General features: G+C 40.6%; 1 protein-coding gene across 1 annotated transcript in view; it reads left to right on the top strand.

Annotated features, from left to right (window-relative positions):
* LOC115390401 (protein unc-13 homolog C-like) overlaps positions 1 to 23,866 on the top strand; it is a 116,786-nt gene that overhangs the window by 27,283 nt on the left and 65,637 nt on the right. Inside the window, exons 7-14 of the mRNA XM_030094261.1 lie at positions 493 to 712; positions 2,926 to 3,153; positions 9,497 to 9,638; positions 12,611 to 12,780; positions 15,727 to 15,842; positions 16,051 to 16,214; positions 20,863 to 21,019; positions 21,925 to 21,993. Of these exons, the coding sequence (XP_029950121.1) occupies positions 493 to 712; positions 2,926 to 3,153; positions 9,497 to 9,638; positions 12,611 to 12,780; positions 15,727 to 15,842; positions 16,051 to 16,214; positions 20,863 to 21,019; positions 21,925 to 21,993 (1,266 nt within the window). The remainder of the gene's footprint in view (positions 1 to 492; positions 713 to 2,925; positions 3,154 to 9,496; positions 9,639 to 12,610; positions 12,781 to 15,726; positions 15,843 to 16,050; positions 16,215 to 20,862; positions 21,020 to 21,924; positions 21,994 to 23,866) is intronic.

The following is a 23,866-nucleotide window of genomic DNA, read 5'->3' as shown; positions in this document are numbered from 1 at the left end:
CCGTTAAACTTGTTTGTCTTAGATCCGTGAAGGATGACAGCTTGGAAATGCTGCAGTATTGCATGACTGCTGTAATTAAATCAAGTTGTTTTGTTATCAAGATCAGCACAGTAAAATATGGTGAATTCAAAATTCAAGTTGCAATTTTTTTTTTAACTCAATCTCCCAAAACTGCCTTTTCTATTAAACTTTCAAACTGTTTTAACCGAAACTTTATCTTATAAAAGCAGGTTGCCGTGTTCCCTTAGCAGGAGCAGGAGTATTTCTTTCTCTGATCGCAAGCTGTATTGACTATTTCTGTGAAGCAATTTAAGAACAAACTTGTTTTTATTAAATTTTGAAGTTGTTATGAAGTCTTATTTTTCTGAGCTTGCGGTGCCATGAGACTATAACGACATCAGCCTCCCTTCTCTGTCTCTCAAATCCTTTTCCATCAGTCTCTTCATATCCTATTATTTGCTCGGGCCTTTCAGTGTTGTGTCTTTCTTACAGAAACTGCACGTCTTCAAGAAGACTCTCCAGGCCCTGATCTACCCGATATCATCCACAACACCCCATAACTTCGAGGTGTGGACGGCAACCGCGCCCACCTACTGTCATGAGTGCGAGGGTCTGCTGTGGGGCATCGCCCGGCAGGGGATGCGCTGCTCCGAGTGTGGCGTCAAATGCCACGAAAAGTGTCAGGACCTGCTCAACGCGGATTGTTTACAAAGTAAGGAAAGTTTTTCATCCTCCCACAGACAGCCTCAGCTGCCATTTTTTATTACATCCATATATTTTTTAATATGAACTGCCACTTGAAGAAACTTACTCACCAGGGAAAGATGCCAGTGTTGACAGTCTCTGTGCATATTGGATTGTTAATATTCGGAAACTGGCGCCACTGACTTATTTCACTGATTTAATGAGATCTGCAGTTGGCTTTGTAATTGTGCTAAGGAAATTGTGGAAAGACTGGAAAAAAAATCTCTTAATCACAGCCACAGATTAGCAAATTAGAAGTCAAGGAATTTACAAAGAAAACTGCTAGAAGAAGCAGAATATGGAGTACAGAAGATAAACTTTCAAATATTTGAAGTCATTACCTAATTAAACACAGCTCCTTTCCTGAACCGAACCCATCCTGAAACAAACTGTCCCCATTACTCAAATTACTGTTGTTAATGGGATGATCAAGATCAACGGTACCTAAGATGTTTGCAAGTTGTCTTTATATGTGTGTGAGTTTTCTCTAGGCACTCCTGTTTTCTCAGGATCATTCAGGTTAAATGGTGACTCTTAATTGCTTGTAAGTGTGAAAGTGTGAAATACTTTAGTTTTTTTTGAAGCGTCTTCTCCCTGTAAAATTAAGATGAAAAAACAAAGCAAAACATGCACATGTGTTTGACTGCTGCCCCTAAAGTGCTCCGAGGTTTGAATGTAAATGTGTGTGTTGGTCTGCGTCTGTGTGTGTCTCTGTGATGAACAGGCTACCTGTCCAGGCTGCACCCTTCCTTTGTCCGAAAGTCAGCTGGGATTAAAACAGGATAAAGTTGTACAGTAGATAGATGGATGGAATTCTTGAGAACTGAATGTGGTGCACAGTTAATGAAAACAAATTAGAATGATCAAATGTTCTACACTGACAGTTGGACACCTATACATAAGTGCCTAACCACCTGATTTCCGCTTTCAAACTAAAAGCTCCGATGATTTTGAACACTGTTAACAACTGAATCTTTCCATTTGAAAATCATTGCAAAAGTGTGGCATCATCCAAAATTAAGCACCTGTGATATTTAATGCATTTCCCCTGATCTGCAGGTGAAATGGCATTGATCCCTCTGAGAGAGAGATAGATTTTTTTTCCCCCCTCCCTGAGATGAAAATGATTCAGCAGAGGAGGGATGGTACACATCCCTTGGCAAATCTCACCATGGATGTGTGTGAGTCAGACTATGAGTACAGTATATCAGATATGTGGGATAAACAGACTCATGCTGTTGTCTGATTAAATATTAATGCTAAACGTATGGCCAACGGATTGGCAAGTCGTGATAGTTCTTGTAATGTGTTTTATTTTCCTTAAACTAATACAGTTAAAATAGATAATGTGCACATGCTTATTCATCACTGTTGCTCTTGTTTAAATTTGCCACCCCCCACATTTCGATTAAAAAAAAAAAAAAAAAAAAAACATCCTCGATTTGCCTTACAGTATGCATACAAGATGTTATGATGGTTTGTGTTACACACATAACTTGTCCTTGTACATTTGCCATGTGGTGTGTCTGAATGACTCTTTCCATCACCGGCCCTCTTTGCGGTCTCCAATCAGTGTTTACAATCAGGCACAGTGCCGTTGTTACAGTGTAGATTAATGGGAACAATGTGACATGGGGGCTTCAGGATGATCCTCGCGGCAATCCTCACACACTCTTAAGTGGATTAGCTACACCCGAGCTCTACTAAAAGTCTGTGTGTTATGACACGTTCATACCAGCCTAACAGTGTTTTATGGTTCAGACTGTGATACATCTTTATCACAGTTCAATCTGCACTCATGAACAAGCTGCAGACTCGTGATTCTCCAATCAGATAAAAAAAGAACAAAACCTGTCATGTGTGCCTCTTTTGTAAAGTAGACTCATAAAACACCCCCACATTCACAGGATCACGAAAGAAGTATTAGCAAGAATTTTAGTTTTCTCATTCTGTACATTCACATTAGGCCTAGATGTTGAATCACCACACACACTGTGCACCTTTCAGTTACACTTAAGGGTGGAATATTTTAGAATGAACAAGGTCAGCTAAGCTGAGTTGATTAAAAAAAATTGACCAGAAAACGGACGATCAATATCTATGACAGATACTCTATTAAAACGGCCAACAGATGTGCAGCCCACCGATCTGAAAGCCTTTTTTTTTTTTTTTTTTTTTCAGGGGCAGTGGAGAAGAGCTCCAAGCACGGGGCAGAAGACAAGACCCAGAACATCATCATGGCGATGAAGGAGCGTATGAAGATAAGAGAGAAGAACCGGCCTGAAGTGTTTGAGGTGATCCAAGAGATGTTCCACATCTCCAAAGAGGACTTCGCCAGCCATCTGAAAACAGCCAAGCAGGCCGTGCTGGACGGGACCTCCAAATGGTCGGCGAAAATCAGCATAACAGGTTAGCCTGATTATATCTGAAAATCCATTCATTACGCCACACATTAAAATCTCAATAGAGAATCCCGCTGTAATCGAAACTGTCAACTATGATGTGGGGTTTTGATTATCTCCCATTTATGCATTAATCATCAGTCAACGGCCGTAATGTACCGATACTGCTCTCTGTGACTCTTGACCTGTGAACTATGACCTTTAAGCCTTTACTCCCATACCAAATCACCTAAAGTGCTATTACTCATCCTAAACGACAAACACTTTTATTCTAATTAGCTTTTATTTGTTATTAACCTCCAGAGCTTGGTCATTAACCTCTGACAATGAAGCACAACCAGCACCGCACATTTATTCTGATATAGAAATGAAAATTGATTGGATGGGGTGGAGAAATAGTTTGTTAATAATACCATCCAAACTTATCACTGCAGACAATCATGAATGATGATTTTCTCTTCGTGAAAAGCCAGTTAACTCCTGTTAACTCCTGAAGTGTCACAGCTTCAGATAAAGCTGAGTACAAGGTGAACAGTAAAAGGCTTCATCAGGTTCACACAATGCTCGCTGCATTTTAAAAGGTGGCACATTAAATGAAACCATACGTGATGCTGAGATGAAAAGACAGTGGCCCACTGCAACTGACAGAGCACTTTGGGTTTGTTCTCCTCCCCAGCTCAGCAGCATGCTAATCTGTTGGCTGGCTCTGTAGAGCGTACCTTGGAAATGAGCCGCCCAGAGCCTCACCTCAAGCTCTCTCGCAGACGCCAATCAAAATGTCAGGCCTGGGAGAGCAGTTTGACATAATAGCACATAACAGCATGTCAGAAAGGAAAAGGATTCCATCATTTTTTTCTTCTTCTTTTCACTCCTTTGTGCTCTTTCTAGTTTCTCAGGTCATGTAATGATTGGGTGCAACTGTGAACATCTTGTATTTTTGGTGTCTCCATGGTGAAACTAATTGGGAGCAGACTTCTTCCTTTTTCTTACCTGACTACTTTTGTCTCTGTTCCCCAGCCTTCTGAGTGAGAAGGAATGGAAGTTAACCCATTTTATTTGTATCTGAATCCAACTTTGGTTACTGCAGTTGTTCATTCATGCTGCTGTTTCACAGCCCAGGCTGAATTTCTCAAGTTTAGAGGTAAATATCATCACTTATTCAACATGAAATAACAGAGAATGCAGTATTTTATCATAGAAATTGTACACTTGTACAAATACCCGCTGTTTAAGGCTCTGAATTGCACATATTTACTAGAAGGTTGTTCTTTACGCTGCTTGCTCAGTATGTATGAGGGTTGTAGTCATGCTGCAGAATTAATTTCACATTCACACCTCTGAGCATTTGCTGAGTTTATGGATTTATTCTCAGTTATGTCTACTAAACTTGCTCCCGGAAGAAGGTCAGAAAGTTGTATCTGTAACCTCACCCTGGACTCCGATCCATCCCCGCGGTGGTGGTGCCAGGTCCAACTCATTTATTGCCCACGTTGCATTTCTCACAGTGTCAATACAGGAGAGAGAAATGGCAACAGAGAGGGGGCCAGACAAATAGAGATGGAGTGAAAAATAATGGGAATTGAGAGGGAGAGGACAGCGAGAGAAGAACAAAATTGAAGGAGGGAAGAAAAACAGAAGGAAAGTAAAGAAGGAGTGAGAGACGTGACAGAGACTCTGGGATACCTCGGCCAATTTTCCACAAGCTTATTGAACGCCCCAGTTTAGAATGTAGGTATCGAGCTGTTTTATATCTACTCACTCATTCATTAGATAAAAACAGACTGCCATTGGATTTTCAGGCTCTCTGACTGTGGTGATGAGGAGTTCTTCTTGTGACGAAGCCGTGCATCGTAACAGACAGTCAACGCAGGGTCTGGAAAGGATGATCGAATTCCAGGTTTTTTTATTGTGTCTTCAGCAGCGTGAAGTGGGCAGGTGTGAGCTGAGGGCAGAAGGAGAGGCAGATGGCTGCTGAGGCTGGACGGAGAGGGCTGCCGGTCGGCGATGAGCACGGCGGAGCGAGGAATAAGTGGAGGCAGGATGATGTGGTGTGAAAGCGGGGAGTGGGGGAGGGCTGGTTAGTGAGGGAGGCCGAGCAGCAAGGCGTGCAGGCAGGTGAAGTCCCCCAAAAGTTGAACGTAGAAAAATAGCGTGTCCAACAAACTTTGAATGCGCAATTCTTCGCAGTCCGGTAGGACAAATTCCACACTGTCGCTGACAGGAAAACCGGGGAAGAGTAGCTGTGGGAGCAGGCTTGATAAAGTGCAGATTGATGAACTGATTGAAAACAGGCACACGGGGGATTGTGCAGCCTGGGAGCCGAGAGGAGGAGGCAGTGCATCACAGTCACAGAGACACACAGGAAAACACGGAGGGAACCGCAATCACAGGAAACACTGAGGACAAAAACAGGCTTCAACGCCAAAGCAAGTACAGTAGATCTTTATCACACCAGAGATGATGTCAATACGTGGACAAATTAATTGCTTCCACTTTTCTTGTTGCTGTTGTTATTGTTGTTTTTTTCAATTCAGTCTTCAATTCAATTCAGTATTTTTTTCTTCACAGAGGCTACATGTGTCCCAATCTGAACCCCAAAACCAACCATTTGTATCTATAAATAACTGAAAAGTATTCAACAGCAAATTATTGTTTTTGAAGTAACATAAATTTTAATGTTATGCCATTCTTAACAGTATCCGTAATTTTTTTTTTTTGTAATCCAAAAATGCGACAAATTATTTTATATTTATTTCACAAATCTGCTGAAAGATCTAAATTTGAGTCTGTCCCAGTGTTTCTTTTAAATGTAATGTTGGCAGAATGTATGTTTTCATGTTCACAATTTCTTTTTCTTAATTTCTTCTTTTTCTTATCACGTCCTCCTTGGTTAATCTTTCCTCTCTCACCTGGTCCACCTCACATCTCCATGGTTGCATGCCGTCAGGAGCGTCTGAAAAGAAAACTAATAAACAGCAACAACAAAACAACAGCTACCAAATGCAGCCCTCCCCATCCTAAAGTGGCGTCCTCCAGAGCTCCATCCTATCTTGTCACATCTCGTTTCTCCAAACAGCACATCACTCAAACACTGACTCCTGATTCACCCTTCCATTAAACCTAAAATCCTTTTGCACATTTTCAAAGCCCTCCATCACTGACCTGTGAACTCTATATGTACTCTTAGATCTACCTCTGCCTTCCTCCTCTCCACTGACTGAGATCTAACTTCAGATCCAGATTTGTTCAGCCCTCGTAATCTCTACTCCCTCCCTAATGCCAAAACCTCTCACACTTCACATCATGCAGCTGTGATGATTTATAGATTGTATACTATCTCGGTGTCTCTCTGTGTTTTGTTTTTTCCCCACTTCAGTGTTTTTTAATGTTGTTTCTTCTGTTCTTTAATTTAGAGATATGCTGATTGGACTTTGATCATACATTTTAGAAATGAGTATTAGCCAACCCTGATACTTCTCTGAGACAATATTTCAATTTATTTGACTTGAAAATTGCTCCTATAGTATACAAAATGACCTGAACTCTTTCTGTTTTTTCACCGATCATCTCCTGGATGTTTATTTCACATGTTCATATGACACCCGGGAAGCTGGTGTGTATGCAGCCCTGCCGGATTCAACTGAAAGTGGCAGAATCAATCCAGTGTGCCGACTCAGCAGTGACGTGGGGCAAACATCAGAGTTTCAGATGTCTGTAGTGGGACCACATCTTATTTTAAATGACCTTGTATGCTGAAGTGATTTTTTTTTTTGTGCCTCTAAAAGCGTTCAAAGAGGATGTTTTTTTTTTTTTTGTTTTTTTCCCAAAAATCGTTATACAGAGAGATTGAAGTGGCTCTCTATGATGTGTTTAGTGAACACGGCAGAAACATCATTGTTCTCGCTCTGCTGTGAGTCGCTGTGCATTTATGAAGTCATCTGCTTGACTCATTGGACAACAGGAGCCTTCTCTTCTTAATATTGTGTCATATGCAGGACGTTTGGCTGGCTAAATAAGCACCGTTAGTGAGCAGCCTGCTTCGTGATTACTTTTAGATGTTGTAGCAAATTAGTTTTATTGAACCAAGGTCTGATGCTTCCGCCTCTTATAACACAGGTATTGCAAGTGGCTATTGGACTGCTTTCAGTCACTCAGCCGTTGTGTTATTGAGTGGCCGTTTAAAGCACTTTATAAATGATGCTCAGTTTATAGCAGCTGTAGTACAAAGATGCCAATCAATTGAAAAACGCTAAAGTTGGGCCCAGTCTGATGTGATCCTATTGATCCAGTCAGAACATCCCTACTTTAATGTTTGTTACTTACAATGACATTGAGAGCATTTCGAAGTCTTTAATACCAATATGAATACTAATAATAATGAAACAACACATTATTATCATTATTATTATCATCACTATTGTTATTATCATTACAGAAAAAGCCCCTGAAACATCACTTTATGATGACTTATGAGTTTTTGTTTGATCATGAATTGAGTACCTCTGTTTTCCTAATAAGTTGTATGTTCTGATGTTATTCCTGTTTGCTGCTTGAACTCTTGCCAAAGTTATGTGATGAAAGCTCAGTGATTGTGCCCATTGAGCATGTGTGAAATCCAGTTTTGTCCCTCCGAGGATCCAGGTAATGTAGAGGTTGAAGACACAAAATAACCTGAAAAATGTTCCTGCATAACTGTGATGAGATTACTGAATTTGAAAAGATATGTTCAAATGGAACTTGATTTCTGTGATGTCTTCTGTTTAACGCAGAGCACTGATTATAGTATTTTACTATGTTGATCGTCTTAAGATAAAGGATATATAAAATATACAGTGCACATCATGGATTTATTCTATTTTGATATTATGTATTATCGTAAGACACATTTGTGTTTTTCTTTTCTTTTCTAGAGTTCCTTTTGGTACTTTTTTGAAGGTTTGCTGAAGTTCACCCACAAGCTGCTTTATAAATCTAATTCAACACAGATTCTGTGCACTAGCAGCAGTGTCAGAGAACTCCTTAGTATTTAAATAACCTGGCTGTATTTTAATTATTTTGTCACATTAGTGATCCTACATCAATTAAATGTGAATCAAATCCAATTTGAAGGTGTTTGCATTGAAATGAGGTGAATTGTTTTGAAATTACAAAACCCTTCATTTTAAATAATTAAAATTGTGTCATAGTGTCCAAATATTTATGGGCCTGACAAGCGTGTTATCTACCAGGCAGTGAAGTGATTTTACTTCTTCAAAACGATCGTCTGTGAAAGCTTGCGCTGAGATACGTTCAGTGAGATTTGATTTGCGATATTCATTCAGTTTCTCTTGACTTGACACTACGGGATGAATCAGAGTGAAAAGAGTTGTGAGGACACGGGGGTTCAGATGACATTGGATGATCTACTAAGTATTTAGTTTGAAGCGTATTGAGCTCCTCGCAGATATATCACTGTCTCAGGCCCCTCCTCTGCTATTACCAAGCATTTGATTTTGAATTCTCGTGGAGCAAGCAGGCTGCGACTCCCCCGAACCTCTATATCCTGCCCACCAACCCCTGTCAGCATTGAACTGAAGGATATATATGTACCCTGAATTATTTAGATTGTCACTGATGCATATTTAATGCAGCAGTGTCCTTTTTCCCTTTTATGGCGCTGTGAAATACTACTGTCTCTCCTTCTGTGCACCTTCCTCTGTGTGTGGAAATAAGATTATCAATCACTGATCTTTCTTTCAAGCCGAGGATTAGCAACATGTAGCACTGGACATTCTTACACAGGAGTGAAATCCACCGTAGGAAATGCTTGAAGAAAAAAACAATCCACGAACACAACCTCTACGGTTTCCTTTCAACTGCCGCACAACAGTTTGGTGGTTATTAATCTCAAAAAGACGCCGGTTTGGTCTTCATGCTATGCTTGTGTAGTGATCCATAAACGTGAATGTTTGTGTGATTGTGTTAGATCTGTTGTGGACTTACACCCCGTGCTGGGTGTACCCTGCCTTTTGCCCAGAGTCGGCTGGGATCAGCTCCAGCTCTCCGTAAACCCAGGTTGCACAAAGCCAGTATCAAAGATGGATGAACTGGCAGCTAAAGAAGTGGACACTGAGGCATGTGTTGGTGAAGTGCAGAACACATGAAGATCTGGGGAAATTCATATAGCGGATGATAATGCAATAAATCAACAGTGTTATGCTAGCTTTGCTCTGTTTTGGTTTTGTTTTTTGCAAATGAATATTGGATACAGTGTACACCAGTCCTCCCTATGTGTGGCTCTAATACATCATGAAATGCTTCTGATGGTGCTGACATGACTCTTGTCCCTTGTCCATGTGTTTTGTCTTCAGTCATGAGTGCACAGGGTTTACAAGCCAAGGACAAAACTGGTTCCAGCGATCCATACGTCACCGTCCAAGTGGGCAAGACCAAACGCAGGACGAAGACCATCTTCGGCAACCTCAACCCGGTTTGGGACGAGAAGTTTTACTTGTGAGTGCAATCTAATAATGGACCCCTGCTTGATCTTTTAATCCATTCTAAGATTAAAACTCATCTGGGTAAGGATATCTTAAGACACTAGTATGTAAATCCCTTTTTTATTCAGAATTCCAATTTAATAGCTCAGTTATAACACAGTGGCTGCAGGGAACAAAAACTGGAATCCATCAGATTAAAGAGTTTAACCAAACCAACCAAATTACTTCCATTCTGTTTTACTGTTTTCATTTTATTTGACCTCTGATTTTTATTTCTTTCGATGTTCTTGTTTGTCAATGTCAAGTTTATTTATATAGCACATTAAAAAAAGGAAAGGCCTAAGGCCAGCCCAAGTGTTTTACAGTACAATAAAACAATATGAAACAGAACAGTAAAACAGTTGCATATATTTTCCTTGTGCGGATGTATTAGGACAAAGAGAGAGTTTGTCTTTGAGTTATTATATATTCACAGGGGAGCCTCAGGTTTCTTTATCTCATTACATTTTGTGTTCTCAATTTGTTTCAATACGGCATCAGCTACAACTTTATAACTGAATTAGCTCTTTGTCAATCAAACCTCCAGCACTGGGAGCCAGTATCGGGAAACTACTGTAAACATTTACTTTATTGCTAATAGACAGTATAGGAAATACGGAAAACCTGTCAGGTTAATGAACCCAGGGGGATGCGTATTATGCTGAGCTCTGTTGTTTTTAAATGCTGGAATTGAAAATAGGAGCCAGGCTGAGAGGAAAAGCTTTTTCTTTGTCCCAGGAGTGACGAATAGTATGCAGCAGTGGATCCTGGGGCTTGTTGGGCAGCCTCATGAGGACCAGATGGATATGTTTTTCCGCATAGTGCCAGAATAATTAGCTAGACCACAGGTATATAAAACTGATTTGTAAATACTCATTATGCAACTGTAGGTGAGTAAGTCAGGCTTTCTCGATGTGTCTGAAAACCAACAGCAAAAACAAACTGGACATAATTTGACCCAAGTCAGGATCAAACCCACTGAGCATCAGTGTCGTATTTACATTACATGTATTATTTTCTTCTTGTTTTTTATTTTAATCCTTGGTGCATATACGGTGCACTTGGGAACAACTGTTAGAGGATCAGGGAAGGTTTGTCACATTGAGCTAAACCAAATGGAGAGCGGCTAATGGATTTTTTTGTTTTGTTTTTATGCTGTCACATGTTGCGTGCTCTGGATGTTTTTGCCCGCTACAGGCTTACACTAAAAGCATTGAAATTGTTTTTTTTTTTTTTTTAAGTATTATTTAGGTCTTTATTTTAATGATCTAAAGCATATGCTGCGAAGGACAGGCGACTGGTCCATTTGGGTGCATCCAAGTCCACTTTCGCTATTTTGACAGAGAATTATCTCTGTGGAAAATCTGGCACATGGTTCAAAAGATTAATTCTTTGTCTCTTGAGGGATGAAAAGATGGAACTGTGAACTCATTTTATTTAATATTTCACCTTCCTGAAGTAAAAGGAAAATGCTTACAGAAGCATTTACTTCTCTATTCAACACAGTTACCATGATGAATTGTATAGAGTTGAAATGTTAATGATATGCAGCATGTGCTGACATGCATAAACTCCCACAGGCCTTCTTTGAAAATGCACATACGGATTCTAATACAAACTTTTCACAACATCACAAGTTAAGCTCCATTTTTGCTAGCAGTTTTTTTTTTTTTTTGAGCTGCTTATCTATACGAGCATTGCGGTATGTGCTCAATGAGTAAGAAGAGAGCTTTGTGTCATAAACCTTAAAACCTTTTTTGTAGCTGGTCAGTTGCTTTTCCTTACCTCAAGATAGCAGGACGTCCCAAATGCACCTAACCACATCTCATTATATGACCGATGCAGCCATGGGCACTCAGGTTTGTGCATTAACTGTTTAAGTGAGTCCGGGCTGAAAGTAGCACATGCACTTTGCTTTGTGCAGAAGGTAAATACCCCAAGCATCCAAGCTGTTTCTGTCCTTTCTCAAAATCTATTTCTCTGAGGTGATGCTTTCACTATTTCTGCTCCAACTATTTCTACTATAACCTTATAATTTCGCTGCGCATATGTGTGTTTATATACCACGAGCGCGTGCTTCCGAAGCTATTTACAGAGATGGCTCCATACCTGTAATGAGACTCCAGTGGTGGCTGTAATAAAACTCTTTCCCATTACTACAGGGATGTAGATTAATAGAGCGATACATTACTGTGTGCTTGGCAGAGACCAAAGTACTGGACTGGCACAACAGAAGCAGTCAGAGCTTCCACCAGAAAGGGATTAGTTAAAAAAATACTGCAGATACTGTTGCTCAGGCTGTCACACCCAAGATGTGATTAGAACAAAATGTAATCTGTTGGTTTTAATTCCGGAGCCAAACAGCCTGACCCCATCCAAAGTGCTCTGGCCACCTCTGTTTAATTTTGCTCTGTCATTATTGTGAAACGTCTGTCAGCCGCAACCGGGGGAACAAAGCCATGGACGTTTTACCGTAGAAATTTTCCCCTAAATGGATAATCCCCGCGATAAATGGTGCACAGTCATTCTAGTGAAAGACTCTTCTCTGATCATCATAGCATGCATCAGGAGAGTGGAAAAAAAAAAAGAAAACAGATGCAGAATAAAGGTCACGCAATGTCTTGGGGTAATTCTTCCTGGCAGACAGCAAACTCCTCCTCACAAATATACTCAAGGCATGCAAACTAATTCATACACAACCACATGTGCATACAAACATCCTACATTCTTGTGTCTCAATTTGAATACGAAGCATTTCAGATGTGATCCTTATAGAAGGGTCAGTTCATGTGACTTATATTCATGCTTCACTTGTGCATTAGACTCCCATTCTGCTCTGCTGACTGCCACAAACTGATGAGCTGTCTCTGAATATGTAGTTGCTGCTGTTGCTGTTTATGTTGCCGAGATTGTTTTGACATGGCGTAATCTCCTCTGAACTTGCAGTGAATGTCACAACGCCACGGACCGCATCAAGGTGCGCGTGTGGGACGAGGACGACGACATCAAATCACGAGTGAAACAACATTTCAAGCGAGAGTCCGACGATTTCCTCGGCCAGACCATCATCGAAGTTCGCACTCTGAGCGGAGAGATGGACGTTTGGTACAACCTGGGTACGTCGCTCTTGTGATTACAGAATACTCGTTTAGAAACCACGGTGGTAGCTGCTAACAGACTGCTGACTAATGTGACGGCTGTTTAATCATGGTTACTGAAGTTCTCATATTTTCAAACATAAAGATATTACTCTTAAATTATTAGGATCCAGAGACGTGTGCAGGGCCAATAAGAAGCTTTAACATTTTTTCTCTAAATTATACTTGACACACTTATAGTTTTGCATTATAGCAAAATAAAAGTACTAGGATGAATAATAATTTCTTTTTGTTGGCCACACTATTTGCTGTGATGATTTCCTTGGAAAAAATTGAAATTGTATTAAAAAAATATTGATGTTGGATTGAAACATTTTTGTGTTTTACACAGCAAAAAAAATTCAAAACTTGAATTCTGCAGATTTGCTCATAAGAAAGTGTCACCTAAATTCCCTTTTTTAACATCTAAACACATCATTTTAATTGTTTTTTATTTGCAATATTTCTTTATCAGTTGTAGAGTAAAGTTTAAAAGGAGATGTTAAATACAAGAGAAACTACATTTCGTCCATCAGTCACAACATTGTGATTATTTTTTATTAATTTTGACTGACAGTTTGAAGATATATTATTATGAAAGACACACGAAAAGCGATAATTATTTTCTCTAACAAATTATTGTCTAATAAATAAATGATTGAGACACACCCACAAAGCTGCCAAGGTAAAGCCGTCTCACTGAACTTCTCACATCAGCATCCTCCATTTATTCTGTAACCGCTCAGACTGCCCGTGAGGAAGTGCAGTGTGCACGGTGGCGATGCTGTCCGTGCACTGTGGCGATGCTGTCCGTGCACTGAGCGCCACCCCCCTCCCCTCTAACGCTCTCGCACGCCACTGGTTTCTCCACGCTGCACGCGGCTGAACTGAATGACGGAATAATGCGAGCTCGCACTCCGTTGAAGTATTATGACTGGCGGGTGCTGTCTTTGTTTGTCTCTCCAGCTAAAAGGAAGCAATTTGTGGTAATAGTGACCCCTGCCCACTGCTGATGCTCGGTGCCTTTTTAAATGTCCACAATGAATGTTTAAACAGGCCTTCGCTGGTGTGGGTGTCCACCCCCTCCAGCTGCTCTCCTCTCCAAGCCTCTTCAGCTCCTCTTCAATCTGGGCTTTAGCAGAGCGCAGCGCTCATCTCCGTTGCTTTGTCACGTTGTTATATTTCACTTGTCTGTCTCTTGACCAATGGACTGTAGAGGAGAATTATACTCATTTGACGGAGAGGAGTTGTGTTGTTTATGAGAGCACAGGGGTGGGGTGGGGGTACGGTGGGTTAAAGTCTACTACTAACCGTGTCCCAAACTGTGTATTTTAGTAGCTGTCTGACATGTCTTCATGCACTTCTGGATTTATGTGTTTGTGCTGTTGGGCTGCATGTTTGTTTTTTTGTTGTTGTTTTTTTTTTTTTTTCAATGTGGCAGTGAAGCACGTCAATTCGCCTCGGTACGAATTGTACTACACAAATAAACCTACCTTGCTTTGACATTTGTTTTTTTTTTAAGTATATATTTGCCTTATGTTTACGTTTAATGAATCATCCCCTTTCACAACATCTAAGTGGGATCTGTTGAACTGCTTGGATGGATTTACCCAGATGCGATTTCACTCATGTTTTATAGTATCTGCTGTAATGCTTTTATTGTCCCCTGTCAGTGTTTCGGGTCATTAAATCAATGTATTTTAATTTTTAATCTTTTAGTATTTTATGTGTCTCACTTTTGCAATGTATTGAAGGGCAGACCGCCACTGTGAACACAGCAATGTTGTTCATTGAACTATAGATTATTTCATTAAGGTCCCGTCTCGTCATTGTTCTTCTTTTCAACCATTAAAAGGTTTGATCATCTTCTGTTGTAACATTGATCAAAGTCATAAGTCACGAACAAAACAAACCAGTCCACACAGTTTTTTCCACAGGCTCTGTGTCTGTCTGTGTGTTCAGCTAAATCGAGCTTTGGTTGTGGCTTTCCGGAGCCATTTAATTGGACTATTGTCTTTCTACCAGTATACATAGTCTAATCGATTTATTGTTTAAATCAGGTCACTTCTACAACAATAGATGATGTTGTGCACTCCTTCAGTTTGCCAGTACTGTACTGTTTCTGGTGGATTTATGACCCTCCACAGCCAAACAAAAGTCAATAGCGACAAAACCTGCCTCTACGCATATCTGTCTGGAAGCAAACTCCACCGGTTTTATCGCCCCCTTCTTCTGTTTGGGCTTCGGTTTGCACATATGCCATAACAAACATTGATTTTATTCAAGTTAATATGTTTGCATGAACCTTTAAATCCAGTTATAGTCAGACTGATGCAGTGATTAATTTTGTTTTGTCACATACAACCATAGTAAAAGCTGCTTCAGATAAAGAGTTATGTGATAATCTTGTACATGTTTTGGGGTACAGATGGAAGTGCCTAAAAAGTATTCAAAGAATTGACTTTTCTATTGTACTATAATGCTGTTTACCAGCTGCCACCAGTGTTTAGGATTCATGACTAAGAAGCATAGAGCTTATCACGGCGTTGCTACACACAGTGAATAAACAGCATCATTTCATCTCTACAGAGTCTCTGCAGCAGAACTGTACCTGCTCGTCGCTGAAACTGTATAGAAACTTATTTGTGCTATAAAAATATTCCTAAAACATTTATGCTGACATGTCACACTGTGAGCATTAAACCTGAAAACAAAACTCAGCGCCCTGCTGTCCTGAGTCCTGATGCTGACCTAAAGTACTTTTTATCTTTATTACTTCTGCTCCGTAACACTGAAAACAGCTCAGTTTTGAAAGGTTCAAAAATATTTGTGTCTTCACAAAGATGTTGCTTGCACCCTGGATTTACTCTCCTAATCATTTCAGGTTATGTCCAGTGGCTCATCTAGCCTGGTTTTATGTTACAGATAAGAGGACAGACAAGTCTGCAGTATCTGGCGCCATCAGACTCAAGATCAGCGTGGAGATGAAGGGCGAGGAGAACGTGGTTCCTCCTCATGGCCAGTACACCTGTTTACATGAGGTAACAGCATGTTCTCGTTTCATTCCTCATCAGCCTGTGGAAGCTGAGCATCATGTTTTGCACAGGCCGTTACAGCAGTGATAAGGCCCTTCATTAAGTGGCGTACACTGGGCCCCTTTTCACACGGTTATGACACTGTGCTCCATCACACCCCCCCCCCCCCCCCCCCCCCCCCCCCCCCTCACCTTATCTCTGCTGCCACTCACAGAACCTGTTCCACTACCTGACCGAGGTGAAGAGCAACGGGGTGGTGAAGATCCCGCAGGTGAAAGGGGACGAGGCGTGGAAGGTCTACTTTGACGACGTGTCTCAGGAGATAGTGGATGAGTTCGCCATGAGATACGGAGTGGAGTCCATCTATCAGGCTATGACGTTAGTACCACCCTGATCTATGGCCTTTTACCTCACCAATTTGTCATTGTCTCATTCAGTAGAGTGGAGGAGAGAAGGAGATAAGAGAAGGAAAGCAGGAGGACAAGAGGAGTTGTAAAGATGTCTCCTCAGCAGAATCGGAGCTTGGAGGACTATCGAGCTTCTGTGTGATTGATTCATTCATGGTCAAAAAAAAAAAAAAAAAAAAAAAAAAAAAAGGAAGCCTCCTAACTTGCCGTGGTCACATTGATCACGGATGCACATAAACATCCTCGTTTCCCTCTCTTGCTGTGTCTCTGATCCTCCGTGACCTCTCTCCATCTATAAATGTCTGTCTGTTCGCTCTCTCTCTCTCGCACACACACACAGGCACATGCAAACACACCATTTGAAACATTAAAATCATTAAATATTGATCAAGGTCATGCAATGCCATTTTACACCGTGCATTGCTGAAATAATGGTTACCGCTGCAGAAGTCTGCACCAGGCATGTATGTATGTATCGGTTTTCTGGTCCACTGACGGCTGCAGCTTTATTTTTTTATTTATATAAATAAGACCTTTCACAAAAAGCCTTAAACTGCACTTCACATGCACTGTTTTCCATTAAGATTTCTTTATGTGGCTCGTCGAAGTGCAGCTCTCTTGCCCTTAAAAAAAAACCCCATTTATTATACCTTCAGAAAAATTGTTGTCGGTTAGATGTTGGATAAACTATTGATTGAAAGACAGCATTTACAACATGTGTTAAACATCAAGCTGAGAGGGAACAAGCGGTTGCTGACTGGGATCATTAAGCCTGAGCTTTACACCGATGCCCACTCAGCTGGTTATCAGCGATTGCAGTGGCACTCCTGAGAATCTCTTCACCTTCAACTTAAAGAGTTAAACTTTAAGGGTTAAATCCTTTATAGTGATCTGATCTTTCTGAGAAAAGTCATAGTCATCAATCACCAAAGAGTTGGGAAAAAATAAAGCATCAAATCTTACTTTTTGCAAAGTGTGGCAAATTGTCAGTTAAATCAGACATCATGTTATGTATTGAAAATGAAGAATTTTACCATTAAATAACAGCCAATTTACAAGTGATGTATTTTTTAACATCATAGGAACCTCATTTTGTTTGGCATTTTCACCAGAACTTCTCTAATTATGGTGTTAATAATCTATCAATAATGGCAGCACTCACGGTCTTAAAAGATGCATTTGACGCTAATTTGTTACTCTTGACCTCCCTGTAGGTGTAAATGTCAGTGATTGTCTGTCTCTCTGTGTTTTCCTCTCTAATGAACTGATCAGGGATTCAGTCGGGATTGGCTCGAGACAATTTGTTGCCAATATTGACGCATAAGATGAATGGATGATGGAAATTTTACAACAGTATACATGATGCTTCTTCTTGTTAATCTCCTTAGTTCCACCCACTCAGTTTTCAAGTAACTAAATTGGATACATTATACTTATACGTAGCCAACAAAGAAAAAGAAGCTTTTTTTTTTTTACCATTACAAACTCAAGAATACCTTGCTTCACAACCTTTACCCCGTGATTATAGTGTCTTAAAGAGACTTCTCAATCATCCAGCTTGCAGTAATGAGGTATTGAGCAGCTCTGAAGCACAATCTGAAGCAGTAATTTTAACCAGATCTTTGGGTTACGAATCTCCAGTCATCACCAGGCTGCAGCTATTCTGCCTTTTCTCTAAATTACTAAATCAAACTCTAATTACGCAGCAATTGTTTTAGCAGTTTCTCCATGAAATTGCTCCCCTACCGTAGTTTAACTTCACGATATATTCCACTGCAGCGTCTTTATCTGACCCCCTGCTGGATTTCTTGGGCCAATCTGTTAGTGAGGGTTTGGCATTAACAGCATTCATACCCATAAGTGGAAAAAAATAAAAAAATAAACCAGCTGCTTCACCAACAGCAAGAATGCAGCTTTACTGTGGTTGGCAGATTTTATTGTAGAGGTGTGGAGTTGCTAAGCAACAGGTTGTTGTTTCATTGTGACAGAGTATTGCAGCATATTAAGGATTGCAGGGTTATTTAAGTGCAGGCAAACGAAGCAGTAAGTGGCCTTATTACCAGCTTTGTCAGGTGGAGTGAATGCTCCAGGCCTGCACCTTGTTTAAGCTTAGCGTTTTCATATCTGCTCTTATTATGCTTCATCAGGAATTTATGAAAGGCTCTACCGTTCCGATTTCTTCATCATGGAAACCTTGACTCCCAGTAGCTCCTACCGTGATGACTGCATAAATCACAGCAGATGTGGAGTCTCACTCTCCCTGCCTGAATCCCCCCACTGCCACACAGCGGCTCTCACCATACTCCTCCCTCATGTTCGTTTTTCTTCATCTCACTCCATCACCACTCCCTAACCTCCTCTTCTCCTCCCTCTCCCCCCAGTGCTCCTCCATCTCTTATTTCTCATCATCTCTTTCCCATTTCTCCAAGCCATTTGAAACCATAAAACGATATGCGAGAGTGTTGCATAGTGCGCCTCATCCGCTGGTAAAACCCAAAGCAAGGGCAACACGAGGGGATGCAATGTCTTCCCTCTTGAAAATTGGCTCAGGAGATCCAGCTCTAAAAGCACCGCGGGAATTCAGCGGATGCCATCATCACTCTCTTCGCATCACTCTCTTTGCTCGCCTAACCCCAAGTGCTCCTGGGTAATTTGGAGGCTGAAAGCAGAGTAATTAAATAGGCCTCCCAATGAGAACATGTTTGTGTTTGTGTGCGTGTGCGTGTGCGTGTGCGTGTGCGTGTGTGTGTGCGTGTGTGTGTGTGTGTCTGTGCATGGGCTCCACTCAGGAGGGGGAGTAAATCTGTCGTCATTACTAACTCTGCGCCTTCACAAGGCCACTGAGCAAGATGTTAACTCTTCAAAATGTCTGTCTCCAAGTTATGCAAAGCTCTCCGTCACATATCACTCAGCTTGTATATAGATAATCTTGGAAAAACCTACATAGAATATTCTGAAAGACATTGCAAGACACTTTAAAAATTGGTTTAATTTGCTCAAATACTGAATTATTCATGTGTGATTTTGTACTCAAAATGTCAAAATAGACTGTGTTCCACGGACTTCACACTATGAGATTAAATAAAATCTTATTTTTCTCTTGATCTTAAAAATTTGCCCTGAAACAAATGCTATATTTATAGAGCTCAGCCTGCTTTTTTCTTGCTTTAAGCTCTCAGGCATCTTTACAGTAAAATATGCCCAATTCGTCCAGATGTTTAGTGGCTCTGAGTCATGCCACAGGCTGATAAGGAAGCTCCGGTATGTCTTGTTGTTTGATGCATTGAAGTAAAGCACACAGATTATTGCACTTTAATAAGTGGTGTTCATAAAGAGTCCCTACAATCGATTTTTCATGCTGTATGAATGTGTTTGATGACGGCAGCCAGCTTTCTCTTTAAGTACTGCTGATTTGTATGTAGGAGGCATTCCACATGGCCTGTGAAGAAGCAGGATGAAGTGTTAAAAGGAGCATATGCTCTTCACTCAGGCAGAGATCTCTGCTCAGACCAGGCCTCTCAGGCTCCAGCACTTAATTACTGATGGGTAGCACTGTTGCAGATGTGTTTCAGAGAGAGAGAGAGAGAGAGAGAGAGAGAGAGAGAGAGAGAGAGAAAAGAGAGAGAAAAGAGACAGAGAGAAGGTAAGAGAGAAAGAGAGAAGGGATTGTGGCAGAGCCAAAGAGGCAATATTCTCCTACCGTGTGCGACCCAAAGAGTTAAAAAGGCACTTGGGACAGGAGAAATGGATTTAAGATTTATTCAAATGGGAGGCATCAATTCTGCAAAAAAAAAAAAAAAGAAGAAAAAACTTCCCTCAGTCCTTCCCCTGGGAGAGATGGCTTGTGTAATTTCAGAGCAGACTGATACATGTGGAGTCTCCCCGGTGGAAAACACTTGAATTGGCAAGAGCAAATACTGTGCAGGAGTTTGTCTCTGTGGTATTTGCTACAGAATTAAACAGCAAAGTTTTTAAAAAATTTACATTTTTCCACTTCCATTCCTCTGGGTGTGATTGCATCTCAGTCCCCACAGGATCAACTGATTTACTATCAAACTTGTTTGCTCCATCCATTACTCTGTCGCTTCATGCCATTAATAGTTTGGCTTATACAGCATTGATTTATTGCCTAATTTGTCAAAGATAGTCAATGAAGAATCATTTTATTTTACACTACATGAACAAGGCAGTGGACTATCTACGTGCTAACTCTTCCTAAAGGAGTAATTGTTTGGAACAATAAAATACGTTCTCTCTTCAGCAGTCAGGGGGTGAAAATAATAAAGTACTGCAGCATGTCTGCGCACTTTTTTATTGTGGTTACTGCAGTGCAAAACGATTGATAGCAGCAGGATGGGTGAGATTCTTCAGCGTTTCACTTCAAATAATGTTCATTTAAAGTGTAATTATGCATATACTTCATTCGGCTCAGTTAAGCTTGTGGGATTTTACAATCTTGATCGTTTTCTCTGAAATTATCTTGTTGGTGTGGGGTCTTAAATTGTCCAGCGGTTCTTCATGTGATCGTATTTTGCTCCTTGGAGGGGATATTATGTTTAATTGCACAAAATCTCTGAGCCATTTATAGCGGAATAATGGCTGTTTGTTCTCCTCTGCAGGCATTTCTCTTGTCTGTCCGCCAAGTACATGTGTCCCGGTGTGCCAGCAGTTATGAGCAACCTGCTCGCTAACATCAATGCCTACTTTGCCCACACCACCACCACCACCACAACCACGGCCTCCGCTTCCGACCGATTTGCTGCTTCTAACTTTGGGGTAAGTGCAACTATAACTGTCTTGTTGGGCCAGAGTGATGTCGCAGGAGCGATACTAACAACCACGTGGCAAAGTAATTCTGTCCACTGCAGCAACTTCAGCGATTGAGCAGATAGTTTGATGCAAATTCAAGTCTCTTAAGTACCCAAGCATCTTATCGAGGACTGTTTAAATAACATGTCCAGAAAGCGATTTTCCAAGGGGATCCGCTGTCCCCCTGTTTGACACCCAACCTTTCCCTCCCCAGCACAGTGATTAAACCTACTTCACTGACCACATAAAACACTTAAAATAAAAGTGTTTTATGAGAAAAAAGGCATGAAAAGATTGAAAGTGATTCAGTATTAAGTCTTATATCACTCTCAGCTTATAAAATCTCTACGTGGAAGGCTTGCTTGTCAGACTTCCGAAGGGATTTGACATTGAAAGATTGTGTTGTTAATGAATGATGAGAACAATTAACAATGGAAAGCATTTTCCGAGCTGTGCTGTTAAGATTCTTTCACTCAGTGGAAGTCAGGTGGTCAATGTCTTATATAAAGGTCTGCAACCATTCTCCCTGGTACACTGAGGTGAACTCTGTATTTTGTATTGAAAACCCGACAACGCTACATTTTCTAATGAGCCTCAGTCATTTGCCCGGAGTAAACTGTGCTTTCACAGTCAACATCAACATCTCTGAGTTCTGCCAATGTTTCCCATTTAAACTTTTAATAAGCTAATGTTGTAAGGCATCAAATAATATTTTCAGGCACGAAGCCCGAGCGCGGCACTATATTTTGTTTCAGGAAGTGAAAATGAATCACTGCAGGCGAAGCCGTGCCACAGGTGTTATAAATTTCCAGGCACAATGCTTTTTGTGTGGTGACACTCTCAACTGAATTATTCACTTCTGATCTTGACAGAGGGAGAAATTTGTCAAATTGCTGGACCAGCTGCATAACTCACTGAGGATCGACCTGTCCAAATATCGGGTATGTGAGAAATTTTTATGTGGTTCATCTGTGCAAGTGTGTGTGTGTATGTATATGTTCTTGTTTTTCTCTCTTTGTGAGTGTCAAAATCTGAAAGGCAACTGCTTACGCTATGGTCCACACTTTTTTTTTAATATACTTTTAAGAACTAGGATGTGATTTAATGGTCAGCCATTAATTGTGGATCCTTGCAGAGCTGAAATGCAAGGCGTGATACAGTTCTTGGTATTGCTTTAGGGCTAACGTCAGGGTGAGTTGTGATGCTTGAGTTTCATAAGTTTTGCTCTACAAATACTTGCGTCAGCGTTACACGCAGGTGTCGGATGTGTTTTTCAGTCACCTGATTGAATACAGACTTTTGGGGACTCTCGTCAGTTTGAGGGCAGGTTTTGGAAAGTAGCATTTTTGGCCAGATCTACAGAAACTCTGTTAATATGAAGCCATCAACAGTGTCTCTGTGACGTCTTCCACGGAGGATCGTCTCAACTGACACTGTCAGATTTGAAGTAACACCCACATATTTGACAAAGATAACTTTGCTTCTCCGTTGCTGTGAAACTGGTTTACTTGACAGTCCTGTCGTGACCATTCACGCCTTTTAAAGCAGTTTGTTATTGTAGTAACAGCTCCTCAGCTCCTCAGTCATTCGTTATACAACATGATTTGATTCATTTGATGCACGCCTCCAGGTGGAGTCACCTCTGTTTATATTTCTCTGTCTACTTCCTGTGTGTTTATGGTAAGAAGCTGCGACACAGTTGTGCCTTGTTGTTCATGCCGAATGTGTGCCTTTGAACCGTGCTGACCTGCCCGACGCTCTTCTTTATTTGAGGCACAGTTCAGGCTCTGTGTTTGAAATGCACAGGGGGCGCGTTAATGTCAAGTGTAAATATGGAGACCAAGATGAGGTAAATGTCATGGTAAATGTGCTGATGTCGGGGATGTCAGGAATGACATTTGATAATGTCACTTGGGCCACACTCAAGTTCCCTATTTTCTGACTAACATTAATGGTTTGTATTCCTAAGCAGTTTTCTGTAATCCTTGAAGATGAACAGATAAAAGCGAAGAGGCGTTGCTTGTTTAAAAGCTGAAGTTAAAAATATATTCGCCAGCATACGTGATGGACTGCTTTGAATGACTACTATAATGACTGGATGTGTGAGTAGGGCTGCTCCGTGGTTTGAATCTGATGAGTCTTTATGTTTGCATGTTCTCTCTGTGGAAAATAGCTGTTCCCATTTGCTGCTACTAGAGGTGTCCCTGACTAAGAATTTACAAAGTCGAATCTGATTTGTCCGATCCTGATGATCATCGACTGATACTCAAATCTATCATCTTTTTTTTTTTTTTTTTTTTAGAATCATTTGAATACAGGCTACAGCAGAATGTTGCAGTAATTAAAAAAAAAAAAAAAAAAAAGCGCAGGCAGGTAAAACAAAACTTTTATTTTTTTTCCTACACACAACTGAAACACAGACTGCGACAAAGTGTCGGTAACTTTAAACATCAAACAAATGAAGTAGTTCAAGTGACCATAACCAAACCCACTTCTAACAAACAGGCTGAAGCATGTTATTTATTTAAATCTATAATCTCTGCAGATAAGCTCAAATTTTTTGGCTAAACAATTTCTCACATTATCTGCTCAAATTAAATGAAATAGGCTTAATTGTGCTGTGTCGGGTTGTTTAGCAGCGCAACATCCATGCAAAAACAAACACTAAATTAAATGGAATAAGCCTTTTAGATAAATAAAAAAAATAATTTAATAACCTAAAATATTACAATTAAACGAAATAGAAGTCAGCATTCAAACTGAGAATTGAGTGACAGAAACATCTTTTAATAATTTGGCTACTTACCCGTTTCA

The sequence above is a fragment of the Salarias fasciatus genome, chromosome 1 (genome assembly GCF_902148845.1).
Source record: "Salarias fasciatus chromosome 1, fSalaFa1.1, whole genome shotgun sequence".
Lineage (NCBI taxonomy): Eukaryota > Metazoa > Chordata > Actinopteri > Blenniiformes > Blenniidae > Salarias > Salarias fasciatus.
Note: the sequence above shows the minus strand (reverse complement) of the source record. Positions and strands in the feature narration are given on the sequence as shown.